This window comes from Xenopus tropicalis, chromosome 6 (genome assembly GCF_000004195.4).
Source record: "Xenopus tropicalis strain Nigerian chromosome 6, UCB_Xtro_10.0, whole genome shotgun sequence".
In the NCBI taxonomy this organism is placed as follows: Eukaryota; Metazoa; Chordata; class Amphibia; order Anura; family Pipidae; genus Xenopus; species Xenopus tropicalis.
The window spans coordinates 77,261,520-77,280,088 of NC_030682.2; the positions used below are offsets into that span (position 1 = coordinate 77,261,520).

The following is an 18,569-nucleotide window of genomic DNA, read 5'->3' on the forward strand; positions in this document are numbered from 1 at the left end:
CCCCGTGTGCCAGAGCCCTAACTTTCCTTTTTTTTTTTTTTTTTTTTGGCAAGGTGGTAAATAAACATTTTTTTTTCTTTAATGATTTATTTGCATGATAGACTTGGGTTTGATCTAGGGGAAGTTCCTTTGATGGTTAATGAGTGTTTATGTAGTTTATAAAGTAAAGGACACCCCAGATCTCCATAATTTTTGATATCTAACAAGAGGTTTGTTTAGTGCCCAGTATTGCATACAATATTTGATATTTGCATAAAAAATGTTTCAGTGGATATGTTCACTGAGATAATTTTTCCCTGTTGAAATTATTAATTCAACACAGAGCATTGAAAGCTTTAAGTGTACAACATAATCAAAAATTGTGAAAATTTGTTTTTTGGTGTTTAATGAAATGCTTTTATATTATACATTATGATGTCCTTTGAATTTTTTTCCCTGCTCTGTAAGACAGAAGCCATTTTCTGTTTTACATTAGGGATAGTCATGTTGCAGTCATCTAGCTTTTGTTGTTCAGCTGGTGACATGTTTTTTTAAAGTTAGGCAACCTGCATTTGCATTGAAAAAAATGTATATATGTGCAATATATATATATATATATATATATATAAGTCCGATATAGCGGCACTCACCATACAAATATTACATTCGCTCCATAAATAGCACTCACGGCTTATGAATCAATAAAAAACATTTATTAGTTTTCCATATCGACGCGTTTCGACCCACTAGGGATCGTCATCAGGATAAAAACGGAAGTTTTTTTATCCTGATGACGATCCCTAGTGGGTCGAAACGCGTCGATATGGAAAACTTATAAATGTTTTTTATTGATTCATAAGCCGTGAGTGCTATTTATGGAGCGAGTATATATATATATAATCAAAATAAAACAGCCAGCACCAAGGGTCTTTGTGTTTCAAAAAATCTCTTGTGTATTATAATTGCATTTTATATATATATATATATATATATATATATATATATATATATATATATATATAAATAAAATATATTAAAACAATTTGGTATGTTGTTTATTTCATATTGCATAAAATATAAAATATGGCATATTGTTGCATAGATTTTAACATTGGTGTTCCCTAGGTTTTGGGCAAATGTATGCTTGCAGCATCTCATGCGGGGGAAAAAGCATTTTGTCCTTGCAGCTTTCTAGACTGCCACCATAGTTAGGTACCACGATATGGAATATTTATAGTAAATAGTGTTGAACTTTCTAAGTTTGTCTATAAGTACGTTTAGGAGGATTTAAATCAACTATAAATCTGTTCTTATGTGACATGGCTTACTTCAAGGCTACAAATAAGCCAGAATTCTATTTACTATATGCAAATCTTGTAGATTAATGGCCATTCAGGACATTCTAGTTATGTGTAGCTGCACATCGATCTTTTCCAAAACATCATTAGCTTTATTAGTTTTATTTTCTGTACCCATTAAGTGCCCTGAAGCCTTGATATGGCTAAATAAAGATCCATTTGACTCATGTTAACTTTGTATAGTTCTTGTATTTTCCAAATGTGGGCTGCTAGGTCTTAAAAGGGACTCTTCTCTTTAACCTTTTCACTGCCAGCCGTTCTGTAACAAGATATAGGCTTCTAAATGAATAAAAAATTTAGACACACATACCAGCAACAAAAAATATTTTATGCACAAAAATACAACTGATTTGGAAAGACCTATGTCTCCTGAACGTGCCAATACCAAATATATATAGTTTTATGAAGAGTTCTCACTTGTATAGGTCAAAAACTCCCAGAAGTACACTACCAAATTTCCAAAGCACTGCTTCAGAAAGCTGCATACTTTAGATTTCAAGGCCAAAAAATCCACTATCAGAAGGTTTATCCCAGAAAATTACACATTTCTGGAAAGAACAGATTCTGGGGAATCCAGAATAGGCACAACTGTCTGTCTACTCCAAACTATCAAGTCGCAATGCTTTCCTAAAGTTATTTGTTTTTATCAGAATTTGTGAAATTTTTTAAAAAAAATCACTTCAAAGCATCCAGTCTATAGTATCTTATCTCCTATAGGTCATAAAGTAACCAAATAAAACACCCTAAATATGAACGCCACAATATGTATAGGTTTACCAAAGTATGTAGCGGCCCCAATGTGAACATACCCCCATATGATCTATCATTTCTGTCATTTCAGCTCCTGCAAAATCAACACATTTACATCATTATATGTGGAATAAAGCTAGTATAAAGTACGCTCACCCCAGAAATCCATATATTTTTGGAAAGTACACATTCTCCCGAATCTAAAATGGGTACCCATGTCTTTCTACTCCAAAGTACCAAGCCGCAAAGCTTTTCTAAATGTAGCAATTTTGATGACATTTCCAAAAATCCCTCAAAGCTTCCACTTTGCAGCATCTTCTCTCCCACATAGCATTAGGTACCAAGATAAAACACCATAAATTTGAACACCAGGGGTCCACTGAACAGTTTGATACCCAATATGTATAGGTTTACCCAAATATGTGGCGTGTAGGGGCCACATATTACCCCCATATGATCTGTCATTTCAGCTCCTGCAAAATCAACACATTTACATCCATTAGGAGGGATAATGGTACAAAAAAAGTACGCGCACCCCAGAAAACCATATATTTTTGGAAAGTACACATTCCCCATAATCTATAATGAGTACACATTTCAGAAAATTTGCCTAAAAATTTTGCAATTTGCCACATTTATCTCACACAGTTTCTTGCATACAGAGGCAAATCACCCCAAATAGAAACACCTAAGGTCTACTGAACAGTTTGATGCCCAATATGCATAGATATACCAAAGTCTGCGGTATGTACTGACCCCAAAATGAAAATAGCGCATAAGGATTTCTTGCCGGCCAAGCTTTTGCATACAGAGCCCCCTGACAGCATATTATGTACCGTAACACCCCCTAACTATACAGAAAAACTCAGAAAACCATATAGTTTTGGAAAGTACACATTCTGACAAATCCAACATCGGTAAAGAATCCTTTCTACCCCAAAGTACTAATCTGCAAAGCTTTCGTAAAGTTAGTGGTTTTTATGACATTTCAGAAAATCGCCTAAAGATTTTGTAATTTGCTCATTTATCTCACACAATTTATTGCATACAAAGGCAAATCATCCCAAATAGGAACAGCTAAAGTCTACTGAACAGTTTGATGCCCAATATGCATAGATATACCAAAGTCTGTGGTATATACTGACCCCAAAATAAAAATAGCGCATATGGATTTCTCGCCTGCCAACTCAGCTTTTGCACAGAGCCCCCTGACAGCGTATTATGTGCCGTAACACCCCCTAACTATACAGAGACCCCCAGAAAACCATATATTTTTGGAAAGTACACATTCTGATGAATTCAAAATAGGTAAAGTTATTTTTCTACACCAAAGTTACACATGGCAAAGCTATGCTAAAAACAGATCAGGAATACCAATACAGGGATAAAAATGCAATAAAATCACAAAAATTGTGCAAATTGGTGAAACAACAAAATAAGTCAAACGACAGTGTAATTAGTGGTCAGAATATCTGATCCAATAGTCACGCTGTCAAAATAAACAGTGTTTAGGCAAAAGAAACTAAAAACAAAGTGGTAAAAAAAAAAAAGTGTGTGTATACAGGTATAGGACCCGTTATCCAGAATGCTCGGGACCAAGGGTATTACGGATAAGGGGTCTTTCTGTAATTTGGATCTCGTTACCTTAAGTCTGCTAAAAAATCAATAAAACAGTAATTAACCCCAATAGGATTGTTTTGCATCCAATAAGGATTATTTATATTTTATTACTACAGAGAAAAAGGAAATCAGTTTTAAAATTCTGAATTATTTGATTAAAATGGAGTCTATGGGAGACGGGCTTTCCGTAATTCGGAGCTTTCTGGATAACGGGTTTCCGGATAAGGGGTCCAATACCTGTACATGTGTACATGTGTGAAAGATGTGTGACAGTGTGTATATTAGTATATATAAGTGTGCAAAATGAAAAAAAAAAAAAAAAAAACCTGCAAAATTTTCTGCTGTAAGTATGTGTAAATGTATGTAAGTGTGTGTGAGTGTGTAAATGCAAAAAAAAAAAAAAAAAAAAAAAACCCTTACCTGTCGTGAAGCAGGGATTGCAGTCCTGATCCTTCTGCTTCAGTCTTAATCCGGGGCTGGCGCTTGGGGGGGGAACAGGAAGTGAAGATGAAGCAGCAGACGCAATGCGATCGCGTCTGCTGCTTGGGGGTCGGACCGAGCCGACATGACAGCACCCCTGGCTCGTTGCCCAGGGGGCTGTCATCGCTAAAAACTCTCTTCTTCTCTTCCTACTCTCAGGGTTTGCTCTCTTCTTCTGCAGAGAGTACCTTTATCTGCCAAACAATGTACAGCGCATGTTGTTGCCAGATAAAGCCTTTTACTTCAACAACGTACGCCGTACGTTGTTGGCAGTGAAAGGGTTAAAGGAGAAGAAAAGTCATTTTGGCATTTTACTGCCAATGGATTAGTCACAATAGCACAAGCTAGAACACTAAATTTATTCTGCAGAAAGTATTACCATACCTGAGTAAACAGCCCTAGAAGCTCCCTCCATTTGTTTAAGATAGGAGTTGCCATTTTAGCTTGGTCTCCGTACCTTCCTTCTGCAGCTCTAGCCATTGGTAGCATAGATCACACATTCTGATGGGAGGGGTAGTGAGTTATCATGAATTGTTATGGGAGGGGGGACCAGGAGAAAGGAGAGAGCTGCGCAGACTCCTGCCCCGGGAATGGAGAATTTTTCTGAGAGAGGAAGTCAGATACCAAGGTACATGTATACACAAAGATGAGAAATCCTGTGTTTCTTTTGATAGAGGAGTCAGTGCAGCTTTTCTCTGAGTGATTATGGCTGTATTTACATAGACCTTTCTGATAAAGCTTACTTAGTTTTTACCTCCTCTTTTCTCCTTTCTGTACATTTTCTTTTCTATTTTAAGTATTTAAGCAAAAGCAGATTTCTTTTCATGTGCTGCTACTTGAATAAGGGTGCTGAAAATAATGATTTAATACCATGGTTTTTCCATGGGCATTTATCAGAAAGAGTCCCCTCAGTTCCATTTAGGTCTTCATTCTTTGCGTTGTAATAGGGATTACAGGTATAGGGGCACCACTAGCATAATGTGATCTATAGTTAATCTTGGCAACAAGGAGAGGGGCAGTGTTATGATGCAGCTTATATGACACTCACATACATAAACCAAATATACCAACATCAATAGTAAGGGGCAGATTTATCAAAACGCGAGTTCGAATCCCAAATGGGAAAAATGCGGATTGGATACGATGATTTCTGATGATCGCAAATATCATGAATATGCTTACGAAAAAATCGTATTAGTCACGATAATATCGAAAGTCATTAAATTTTCGTATCCGAACGATCGTAAAATGCAGGAAAACTTTTCGGACTTTGATCCTTCTGTGCACGATTTTGGAAGCCTCCCATATGAATCAATGGCACTGTGCAGCTCCAACCTGGCCCAAGGAAAGCCACGATACCGAAGCTTGAATGAATCCGAAATTTTCGTACTCGTTGCGACAATACGATTTTGTCGCGTTTTTTTTACACACAGTACGAAAAAGTTGCGTTAAATAACGAAAAAATCTGCGAAAATACGCAAGGTACGAAAAAGACGCAGAAAACCTTTATGGTCCTATCAAACGAACGATCGGGGGCCGTTCGTGGATTGATTAATCTCCCCCTAACTAGATTTTAGTATTATAGTACTATGCTTGTTCAAGAAACCATCCAATCCCCTCTTTAAGGCATTAACATAATCCGCCATCACAAGATCACTAGGAAGGGCATTCCACAACCTCACTGCCCTCACCGTGAAAAACCACCTATGCTGCTTCAAGTGAAAGGTCTGTTGCTCTAATCTAAAGCGGTGGCCTCTGTAGTGGTGATCATTTTTATGGGAAAAAAGATCATCCCTTATCTGCCTATAATAATTTGTACAGAACAATCGGGTCCTTTGCAAGCACCTTTTTTTTCGGATAAAACAACCCCAACCCAACCTCATAGTTTAAATCTTCCACCCCTTTACCAGTTTAGCTGCACGTCTGTGCACTCTCTCCAGCTCATTAATATCCTTTTTAAGGACTGGAGCCCAAAACTGCACAGCATACTCAAAGTGAGGCCTTACCAGAGACCTCTAAAGGGGCAAATTATGTTCTCATCCCTTGAGTAAATGCCCTTTTTATACAAGACAGCACTTTATTTGCTTTAGTAACCACAAAATGACATTGCCTGGAATTAGACAATGTGTTATCTACAAAAATCCCCAGATACTTCTCAATTAACCATTTAGTGCATAACTCATGGTTAAATTATTTCTACCACAGTTCATAACTTTGCACTTTTCAACATTGACGCGCATTTCCTATTTTTCTGCCCAGTTTTCCAATTTTGTCAAATTGCTCCGCAAAGTAGACCCAAACCAGTTCCTCCGTCCAGCACTTAAGGTACCACATACTGTTGCCTAGACTACAGATCTACATTTTCAGGCTTGTCAGAATACTCTTCATGATGTTCCTCAGTATGTATTTAAGGTCCATCATACCATAAAGCCTGGTGGTGACTTGTAATTAAGGGGTGCTAAGAGTTTGTCCCTTGTGATGTGCCTTGCACACTGTGTTGGGTAAATTGCAGCAGGTCCCTGCACTTATGTTCAGAGCACAGAGACCCTCCACTTGTCCCTAAAGTACATTGCTGACAGTGTTGGTAGTTGTATCCATGAGATGGTTAGTAAAATATCATTTAAGTGCCTCTGTTTTGTTTGAGCAACATTCAGCCTGGCGCACAGTTCATATCATTGCAAACATATTTGGACAGATGTTTAATTTGTGTTTGAGTTTTTTCAACTTGCTTGAAGGGTATGTATTTTGAATATGGGAGGCAGTAGCAAATTAGCCAGACTTAATATATATTGTAGGAGTAAAATTGTGGTAAAGGATTGCGAGTTGAAATCATTACCATGAGCACCATGTGCAAAGGCTCCAAGCTCCTGGGGTTTTTATGTGCTTTTGTTATGTTTTTAGCCTGGGCTCAAATATACTCTCAAGCAGTATTTAATATAACTGCCTGTCATCTTTAGTATCAACCTTCAAATTCCTTTTTGTCAGAATGTCAAAGCTTGTTGCATGGTGTGTAATGCAGCATAACTTAAAATTTATAGGTTCCACTATATTGTCAAAAGAATTTTAAATGCCTTGTGCATGATTAAAATCCTTATCATGTAAATCTTTGGTAAGGACCAGAGTATTTAAAAAAATAATAAAATAAAATAAAGTGCTCCATTAATGCCAATCTCATAATACCTAGTAGTGAGCACAAATATATCAAGTACTTTAATAAACTGAATGCACAGGTAAAGAAAAGATTTCTTTCATAAGAAATACAATTATCCTTATGTTTAGAATATCCGTGAATATTGTGCAAATATTATTAGTAATTATCCTTCACTTGCCAAGCATAAACCATTGAATTATCTTGTGCTGATACATAGTAAAAAATAAATAAGAACTGTTCTGGGGTGATATGAATTGACATTCCATATTTAAGTTACTAAACTTATTGCACCAGCCTAAAGGTTCTGCATCTCTATTGCAGTGATGATTCAGGCCTACAAGTCTGAGAATGGTACCTCACCATCTTGGATTTGTTAAGTGTCATTGATCATGCACATGCTCAGTGTTTTCTTGGCTGCTGTTGAGAATCTAAGCTTATTTTGTTACACTAGAGCAAAAAAAAGTCATTGTGAGATATTTTTATTCCAACACAACTTGAAACTTACATTTTAGATTTTTTTTTGTGAGAACTAGTTTTTTTTATCTTTTGATCTGCACATATAATATATTTTCAAACCACCATTTGTAACAATAACAGATTTTGTGGTCAGTGCATTTTTGCATGATTTTGGCCCATTCCTCCAGGTTTGCCCCATGGTGTTCAGGATAGCTGGATGTTGCTTTTGTGCCTTAAATGTTAGGTAGTGTCACAGATCCATAGCTATATTGAGGTCAGGATTATGGATCCAGTAAATCCTTATTTACTCATAAACACATTTACCATTTTTGTTTTTCATTGCTATAGGTCCGTGTAGGAGAAGTTGGAGGAAACACACTGGGATTCCTCGGCTGCCAGTTCAGCCCAGACAAGTCTATGATCCTTGCTCATGCTTTTCATGGAGCCCTGCATTTGTGGAGTCGTGCTCCTAACAAACAGGTATTTACTGCTATCTTTTTAATACAGTATTTTGCATAAGAATTTTGTGTAAAAAAAAAAAAGTGCTTAGGGCCAGATTATATTAAGATGATGTCATACAATTAAATCTATAGAGCCTTTGAGCAAACTAGGGGCAATAAAAATCCTTTGGAGGGCTCTGGCCCACGTAACTACAGTTGGAAGGCCCTGCTTTACACCACCACGACCATTGAACTCATCTAGAATGTAAGGTGTTTGTCTGTATTGTGTGTTTCAAATGTAGCATTGGCTTTTAAAGAACCAGTAACCCAAAGAATAAGATGTCTTAACCTATGTTATTTTTTTTGAAAAGGGTATATTTGTGTTTACATCTATTACCCTAAAAATAGAAGTACTGTATCTATTATACTGGGTTTGAGGACAAAGGATAAGGGGTTTTCTGTAATTTAAGCACCATGTCTAAAATCTACTAAAATATATTTAAGCATTGAAAGCCCAAAATAGTTGTTTTGATTTTAACATGGATTTGTGCTGGTTATGTTGTCATCAGTTACAGTACATATCTTATTATTACATAGGAATAACAAACAAGGTAGGGAATTACGTTGTTGGTGGTGTTTTGTAAATAAGAATCTTGAAAACTTGGTGAGAAAGGGATTGGGGAGGGCTCAGTAATATGATGCTTCTAATTTCTTCAAACACATTTTTATGAGGTCTCTTCGCCACTTCATTTAAAAGTAGCTGGAGCTAATCAGTTGCACTTCATTTAAAAGTAGCTGGAGCTAATCAGTTTTCCCAAGTGTGGACCCAGGCCTTATTGGATATTCATTAAAATGCCTCTCAAGATACCTCATACTACAGGGTTATTTCATTCTTTGGGGGCTATTACGGTACCTCTGCAGACATCCTTTAATAATGTGGCTGAGACATTAAAAGGCAAGCATGGCAGAACAGCTACCACAGCCCTAATAATTAGTAATTAAAACTGTAAGACAAAAGGGTATTAGAGCATCCTCTCATCACTAGTGATTTAGTTTATTGAAGGATGAACTTCTTTTTGTAGAGATGTTATGCTAATCAGAGCAGGGCAGATGACAATTAGAATTGCAACACATTAGAGTTGATTGCAGCAGAAGTCCAACTGGTTCTCCTTTATTTTATTTATAAAGCTTATGAAGTGCCTGCTGTCAAGGCAACATGGTGCCGATATACAGCACAGCATCCGTTCATTTCATTAAGAATGGCCTACACCTTACAACGTGCAGATTGCACATGATGAAGCGACAGCTTAAAATGCAAGTTGATTTGTTCTGATCGTTTGAAAATCCTTGGTCACTTTAAGCTGATTACTACCTCATTTGCCTGAATGGATGATGCTAATTTGTAGTTTGTACTTCTTCTGAATATCTCTGCAGATTACAGGTGATTTGTGTTTTTAATGAGTTTCATGCACTGTTTAGAGACTAACCTTTTTTTAGTCTAAAAGTTTATTTAAAAAAAAAAAAAAAATAATTAACTTGTTCAACTTGTCTGATTATATGTTCATAAAATTTAAAATGACCAGTTGATAGGGCTGGTGTAAATTCTTTGGAACTAACTGTAATGCACTGGATTACTATGTGGAAGCTACTTTGAGAGTGAGTGTTTGAAAAAACGTTTGGAGCAGCAGTTGCAGCCAGTGCTTTTTTTAGGAAAAAATGTACTGGGACAGGGAAGAGTAGTGCAGTTACAAACTACCCTTTTATTTACCAGAATAGACAATTTAATTTAACTGTACATAGTGTTGCCACCTGGCCAGTAAAACATCTGCCAAGATTGGAACCAGTTTTACAAATTTACTGTTGCACCCTTAGTCTGCCCACTTAGGCCACAGTCCATCCAAATCTAACCCCTTGTCTTCCCCACTCCATCCCATTGTGTCATCACTGCACCCCTTTACATCACCACCCCTCCCCCTTGCTTCAGCAATAGCCCTCCCACCACAGATGGGCTTGTAAGAAAATGATCAAAAGGTGGCAACCCTATCATGTGCAAGTTTACAGTCATGTAAGTAGTAAGTACGTTATCAAAACCAAAGTATCCAACGTATCCACACTCATTGTCTTGTAACTCTGCTGCAGTTGTTGTAGGGTGCTTTAAGCCTCTCACAACCCGATCCACTGTGTAAAAGTCCACATGCAAAGAATAGAGGCAAGCACACTAATATTTCAATGGGGAATTACTTTCCTTCCATTAAAATCTATTTTTCCATCAAAATCTATGCACAACTTTTTTTTGGGGGGGGCGTAGATGGAGGGAATGAATGTAATTCCCTATTAAAATGTTGTATTTGCCTCTGTTTTATTGCAAAAAGTAAGAACACTCATGGTAATTTTTTATTGGTTGCTTGTATGTTTTTTGTATGTTCAGTTTGTAGACCACTTATTGTACAATGCTGTGAAATATGTTGGTGTTTTATAAATGTGCTCATAATAATAACTGTCCATGCAACATTGATACATATCTTTGTGGATATTTGTATACATATATATATTTATTTACAAACCTGTGTGCAGCCCTGATCATCTTATTGTTGGAGGCTTTAAAAAGTCTTTAATATTTCATATATTCCCACAGAATGAATGGATTCCTATGGTAATCATTTCTGGACACTTTGACAGTGTCCAGGACATGAGGTGGGATCCTGATGGTCAGTTTGTAATAACAGTAAGCGCTGATCAAACAACAAGACTTTTTGGACCATGGAAGAAAAAAGGACAGTCTCATGTAAGTTAACGTTGCATTGTCTAAAAATAATTAGTTTACGCTTTACCTATGTACTAGTATCTATGTAAGCCATTTATTTAATTTACTTTTATATATATATAGCATTATTTTATTGCAAGTCTCGAGTACAACCCTTTTTTTTGCTCTTAAGTGTTTAAAAGGGTTAAAAAGTGCTGTTTTTTATGTAACTGTCCATTTAAGAGGGACCCTGGTACTCGGACATAAAAAGCTGTATAAGAAAAGTCCTTTTCAAATTAAACATAAAACCCAAATTCCATTGTTTAACACATGCGTACCCATTATAAAGACATTTAAATATCCTAGCTATCCCCATATATTTCCTTATGCCTTGGTCATAGAGGCTGAGCAGACAAGTGCTTTCGCTTTGCCCTCAACCTTCATGAATTTAGTTTCTAACTATCTGTACTTGTGTTGTTGCTCTTCACTTGAGCAGCAGCCTATACAATAACAAAGTAAATCAATACTTATTGTATAGCCAGGGCTTGTATTTCCTCTTGTGTTCTCAATTAAACATATGCAAGTTTTCTCCGACTGGTTCCTTTGTTAAAGGGCTTTTTCACCTTTGAGTTAACTTTTAGTATGATGTAGACTTAGAAAGTAATATTCTGAGACAATTTGCAATTGGTCTTCATATTCTATCATTTGTAGTTTTTGAATTTTAAGTTTTTGTTCATCAGCTCTCCCATTTGGAGTTTTAACAGCTATTTGGTTGCTAGGATCCAAATTACCTTAGCAACCAGGGTGTGGTTTGAATGAAAGACTAATATATGAATAGTAGATGACTTGAATTAAAATATAAGTACCAAAAGGTAACAATAGCAATTAAATTGTAGTTTCACAGAGCAAGAATTTTGGCTGCGTGGGCCAGTGACCCCATTTAAAAGCTGCAAAGCATTAGAAGAAGAAGGCAAATAATTAAAAAAACTATAAAAAATAAATAATGAAAAGTTGCTTAACATTGGCCATTCTATAGCATACTACAAATCAACGTAAAGACGAATAACCCCTTTAAGTTATCATAGAAGAGACGGGGGGAGATGAAAATTAATGATGAAATGAATTTGACAAGTTCATACTGGCAGCTTCAAGTTCAACACAGACAGGATTGATGATTTCTTTAACCTTCAAAGGCCCAATGAAGCGAGGGCCGAAATTGAGGGAAGGAGTCTTGTGTTCTTAGTAGACAACCAAACTAAATCCCCAACTTTAAAGGAAGGAGCCAGCCTGCAATGTTTATTAGCCACCTTCTTCTGACAGACAGAAGCTTTCACAAGGTCTTGATTAGCTCTGGACGAAATAGACTTGCGACTTCAGCAGCAGGAATATCAGTTTTAAGTACAGAAGAAGGTAGGGGGAGAGGATTCTTATGGTAGATACAGAAAAATGGAGAGGAGCCCAAAGCTTCATGTGTGAGGTTATTGTGGGCAAATTCAGCCCAGGGATGTAGTTCTGACCAATTATCATAGTTCTGGGAAATGAAACGGTGAAGAAACTTCAGAAGTATGCTGGACTAGGGACAGGGACACTGGAGCCACTTACTTGGAATAATAGGGGAGGGTGGGACCGTGAAAGTCTCTTCAGAAGCCAGGGATTTAGATGCTTTGATATTTTTTGATCCAGGTCTATAAGAAATGACAACGTTAAATCTGGAGAAGAATAATGCCCACCTAGCTTGTCGAGGATTCCATCTTCTTGCGGAAGAAATATATTCAAAATTTTTATGATCCATGAGGATAGTGACTGGCTCTACAGATCCCTCCAACAAATGATGCCATTCATCCAAGGCTAACTTTATGACCAACAACTCCCGCTTGCCAGCATCATAGTTTGTTTGGCAGAGGAATGCTTTCGGGAGAAAAAAAGCACAGGGATGAAGAGGACCCTGAAAATCAGTTCGTTGAGATAGAATGGGTCCTACCCTGTATTAGAGGCATCAACTTCAAGGGTGAATGGACAAGAAGTATCAGGATGAAGTAATGCTGGAGCAGAAGCAAAATCTGCCTTAAATGTTTCAAGAGCTTTCTGGGCTTCAGGAGACCAGGAACGTCTTTGTGAGTGAGGGCTGTGATGGGAGCAACAAGCTGAGAAAAACCCTTGATGAATCTTTGATAAAAATTTGCAAATCCAAGAAAATGTTGAATGGCTTTCAGCCCCACAGGAATGAGCTAATATGAAACTGTAGAAACTTTTGCTGGATCCATTTCAAAACCAGAAGAGATTATATACCCTAAAAAGGGAATCTTTGCCTTGTGAAAATCACACTTTGCATAATTATTTTTCGCTCTAAGGCATTGCAAAATAATCTTGACTTGGCGAATATTTTCTTTTAAAGAGGAAGAAAACACTAGGATGTCATCTAGGTACACTACGAGGCAGAACTTTAACATCACAGAAAATGTCATTTAGGAAGGGCATAACAAGGTATTGGTAATGGCATTTTGCGAAGGGCATAACAAGGTATTGGTAATGGCCATCACGGGTATTGAATGCTGTCTTCTCACTTATGTCCCTGACGAATACATATAAGATTGTATGCACCTTGTAGATCAAGCTTGGAGAAAATCTTTGCTCCCTTTCATCTGTCAAACAACTCAGGGATATAAGGGGGAGGGTAGCGATTTTTTTTTTCAGGCCACGGTAGTCGATACAGGGTCTAGGACCACTGTCCTTTTGTACAAGAAAAAGCCGGCCCCTGCTGGAGAAGTGAACTTCCTAATAAAACTTAATAGCGCTGGGAATGAGATCAATGGGACAATCGTAAGACCTGTGCAGAGGAAGAGTCTCAGAGTCTGCAGAAAATTCAGCATTGTGTCATGCACCGACTTGATTGGAGCAGGTAAACAAGAAGAGTGACAGAAGTTGACCTGAAACCTGATAGCAGGATTATGTTGTCTTATCCAAGGTAGACTGAGAATGACTGGAGTGGCAGGACAATTAAAGATCAAGAAGCAAATTTCTTTGGAATATAACCATCCTACTCACAGCAGCAACTGTACAGTGGCAGAAGGTAAGAGACCAGGAAAAACAGGCCTACCATTGACAGCTTGGGCAGAGAGAGATTGAAGGGAACCCGTAAATCTTAGAGAAGGAGACATCTATAATATTTCCTTCTGCTCTGGAAATCAGAAAGGCCTGACATGGGAAGGACTTGGAAGAAAAGGATAAGGTAGCCGAAACAAAATTTTCGAGGACAGACTATCTGTGAATCAACTCTGCCTAGAGGAGACTCCCTACTCACTCCCCTAGGCGGGAGCATTTCCCTGGTGCTTAGGTCTCACAGGACAAGACTTGAGGAGATGACCACTCCGCCCACAGTTTAAGCAGAGACTAGAAACCCTCCTGAGCATTCATTCCATCGGAGACAGACGTGTGACTCTTAATTGTATGGGCTTATCAGTCTGTGTACATGGAATTGAAGGGGGCTCAGAGACTTATGAGACTGGGAACTAAAATGTTCTGAAAGCTTGCTATGGTTATCTTAGTTAGCCAATAAAGGTATCACCTTTATACCTTTTTTGTTTTTTTATAATTTCAAAATGGTTACCCTGCGAATAACCAGAGATGCAAGTTCTTTAAACATAGTAACATAGTAAGTTGGGTTGAAAAAAGACATACGTCCATCAAGTTCAACCATAATGCCTATACCTAACCTGCCTAACTACAAGTTGATCCAGAGGAAGGCAAAAAACCCCATCTGAAACCTCTCTAATTTGCCTCAGAGGGGAAAAAATTCCTTCCTGACTCCAAGATGGCAATCGGACCAGTCCCTGGATCAACTTGTACTAAGAGCTATCTCCCATAACCGTGTATTCCCTCACTTGCTAAGAATCCATCCAGCCCCTTCTTAAAGCTATATAATGTATCAGCCAGTACGACTGATTCGGGGAGGGAATTCCACAACTTCACAGCTCTCACTGTAAAAAATCCTTTCCGAATATTTAAATGGAACCTCCCTTCTTCTAAACGGAGTGGGTGCCCTCGTGTCCGTTGGAAGGACCTACTGGTAAATAAAACATTAGAGAGGTTATTATATGATCCCTTTATATATTTATACATAGTTATCATGTCACCTCTTAAGCGCCTCTTCTCCAGTGTAAACAGACCCAACTTGGCCAGTCTTTCTTCATAACTGAGACTTTCCATACCCTTTACCAGCTTAGTTGCCCTTCTCTGGACCCTCTCTAACTCAATAATGTCCCGTTTGAGCACTGGAGACCAAAACTGAACAGCATATTCTAGATGGGGCCTTACCAGTGCTCTGTAAAGGGGAAGAATAACCCCCTCCTCCCGTGAATCTATACCCCTTTTAATACAGCTCAAAACCTTGTTTGCCCTTGCAGCTGCTGCCTGGCATTGCTTGCTACAGCCAAGTTTATTATCTACAAGGACTCCAAGGTCCTTCTCCATTATGGATTTGCCTAGTGCAGTCCCATTAAGGGTATACGGGGCTTGCATATTTTTACATCCCAGGTGCATGACCTTACATTTATCCACATTAAATCTCATCTGCCACTTAGCTGCCCAGATTGCCAGTTGGTCAAGATCCTGCTGCAGGGATGTCACATCCTGGATAGAATTGACTGGTCTGCAGAGTTTTGTGTCATCTGCAAACACTGATACATTACTCATAATACCCTCCCCTAAGTCATTTATGAACAAATTAAACAAAAGTGGACCCAGTACAGAACCCTGAGGGACCCCACTGAGAACCTTATTCCAAGTAGAGAATGTACCATTAACAACCACCCTCTGTACCCGATCCTGTAGCCAGTTTTCTATCCATGTGCAAACGACTTCACTAAGACCAATAGACCTTAGCTTAGAAAGCAGTCGTTTGTGGGGAACGGTATCAAATGCTTTGGCAAAATCCAAATAGATTATATCTACTGCATCCCCACTGTCCAGCTTCTTACTTACCTCATCATAAAAAGCAATTAAATTGGTCTGACATGACCTGTCCTTCATAAAGCCATGCTGATTACTGCTCATAATGCCATTCTCCACTACATAATTTTGAATGTGATCCCTTAACAAGCCTTCAAATAACTTGCCCACCACGGATGTCAAACTTACAGGCCTATAATTGCCAGGCTGAGATCTTACTCCCTTTTTAAATACGGGAGTGACATTCACCTTCTTCCAATCCCTAGGTACCATACCTGATGAGAGCGAGTCTGAGAATATCAGAAACAAGGGCCACTGCAATTCTGCCCCTAGCTCTCTCAGTACCCGAGGGTGTATTCCATCTGGCCCCGGTGCCTTGTTTACATTTATCGTGTGTAACCCTTTAAGCACCATATCCTGTGCCAACCACTGTATAGTTGGAGCTGAGGCAACAGTGAAGCTATTGGGTGGGACTTGGCCCACTGGCTCCTCTACTGTATACACAGAAGAAAAGAACTGGTTAAGCACATCTGCCTTTTCTGTATCCGCTGTAACCATATTGTTATTATAACTCAATGGGGCCACACCCTCAACCTGCATCTTTTTACTATTAATATACTTAAAAAACTTTTTGGGGTTAGTCTTGGCCTCGGCCGCGATGCGCTCCTCATTTTCTATCTTTGCCTTCCGGATTGCTGTTTTACAACACTTGTTATAGTGTTTATATTCATTAAACGCAGCTACTGTCCCCTCTGACTTATATTTCTTAAAAGCTTTCCTTTTTTTCCCTATTAACTTCTTTACCTCAGAGTTAAGCCACATAGGTTGATTCTTAACACTTCTACTTTTTCTTATTAATGGAATGAATTGAGAACAGTAATGATTTAATATCATTTTAAATGACAACCATTTCTGCTCTGTATTTTTATCAGAAAACATAATGCCCCAATCTATGCCCTGAAGCGCTGCCCTTAAGGAGCTAAAATTTGCCTTCCTAAAATTCATTGTCTTTTTTGCCCCCGTGTAAATTTGTTTCCTGCACCAAACATCAAATGAAATAACATTATGGTCACTATTACCCAGGGGTTCTACCACTTGCACATTTGCTATACGTTCTGGGTCATTAGAGATCACTAGATCTAGTATAGCATGGTTCCTGGTTGGCTCCTCAACAACCTGTGACATAAAGTTGTCGTGCAGCAAGTTTATAAACTTGTTCCCATTTACTGTCCTGGCAGTACTATTGCCCCAGTCAATATCAGGGTAATTAAAATCCCCCATTATTATCACTTGCCCCAAACTAGCAGCCTTTTCTATTTGCAACAGGAGCTGGGCCTCCTCCTCTTCGCTTACATTAGGGGGTCTATAGCATACCCCTACAATTAGTTTGGTAGATTCTTTACTATCTGTGAGAAGCTCAACCCATAAGGATTCAGCTCCCTCTGTTCCCCCCATAACTTCCTCCTTAATATTTGCTTTTAAGTCGTGCTTAATGAACAGACACACTCCTCCTCCTTTTCTATTGCCCCTGTCCCTCCGAAACAATGTATACCCCCCAATATTAACTGCCCAGTCATGAGACTCATTCAACCAAGTTTCAGCAACACCAATCACATCATATTTCCGCTCCAACGCCAGTACCTCCAGCTCTCCCATTTTACCAGTCAGACTCCTTGCATTGGTAAACATACATTTAATACTGGTTCCGGCGAGAGAATGACGTGTAAACACCTTATGGGCCTCCCTGCCATTATCAACCGAGACTTTAGATCTCTAGAGGTCAACTCATCCTTAATATTGTCATTTAGCCCTTGACAGAATGCTGCAACCAGAGCATCATTATTCTGGGTGACATCAGCAGCCAAAGCGTGAAAATCTGTTGCGTATTCTGCAGCAGACAGAGAGCCTTGAGAAATCTTCATAAGACTACCAGAAGCATTTACCTCCCGACCCAGAGCATTGAAAATTTTAATGAAACGTGTAGATGGAGGCAGATGGGTTGTGAATAAAAGGATAATTTTTCTTCCACAGTGGTGATGCCCAGGCAAAGAGCTTTCCTGTAAAGCAAGGCATGTAAGCCACCTTAAAGAGAAAGAAAGATTGCCAGTGCTTTTTTTACAAAAAATTAGGTGTTAGTACCACACTTTATACAAAATATGTAAGCTCACGTGCCATGTCAAGGCCCCTCATTGTATGTGAGTCCTACACTGTCTAATGACTTTGAGTCTGTGATGCAATTAAAATAAAGTCCCCCAGCAAACAATGTGACTGAGTAGTAAGACCCTGTTGCACCTACCTTTAGCTCAAAAAGGCTCTAGTGGAAAAGCAGGGAGCTTTTTAGCCCCAGCTCATTAGCACAAACATGAAAGTGATTCATTGGTTTAAAGGCTACATAGCAGCTAGAAGCAAAATTTGGCTACAATTTGTACACAAAACACAGAAAGGAATCGCCAGCGCTCGGTCTAACCCACGCTGTAGCGTTGACCAGCTGCTAGAAACCTTTTTATCGTTTCTAGCAGCTGGTCAACTCCAGATTGTGGGTTAGACCGAGCGCTGGCACAATAGTGTGTTTCTAGCAGCTGGTCAACGATACAGCGTGGGTTAGACCGAGCTCTGGCGATTTTCTTTCTGTGTTTTATGTAAGC

At 38.5% G+C, this 18,569-nt stretch overlaps 1 protein-coding gene across 2 annotated transcripts in view; it reads left to right on the plus strand.

Annotated features, from left to right (window-relative positions):
- elp2 (elongator acetyltransferase complex subunit 2) overlaps positions 1-18,569 on the plus strand; it is a 100,976-nt gene that overhangs the window by 32,008 nt on the left and 50,399 nt on the right. For both annotated transcript variants that reach the window (XM_012964648.3, NM_001015799.1), the window contains 2 exon segments: positions 8,143-8,274; positions 10,870-11,019. In XM_012964648.3, coding sequence (XP_012820102.2) covers positions 8,143-8,274; positions 10,870-11,019 — 282 coding nt within the window.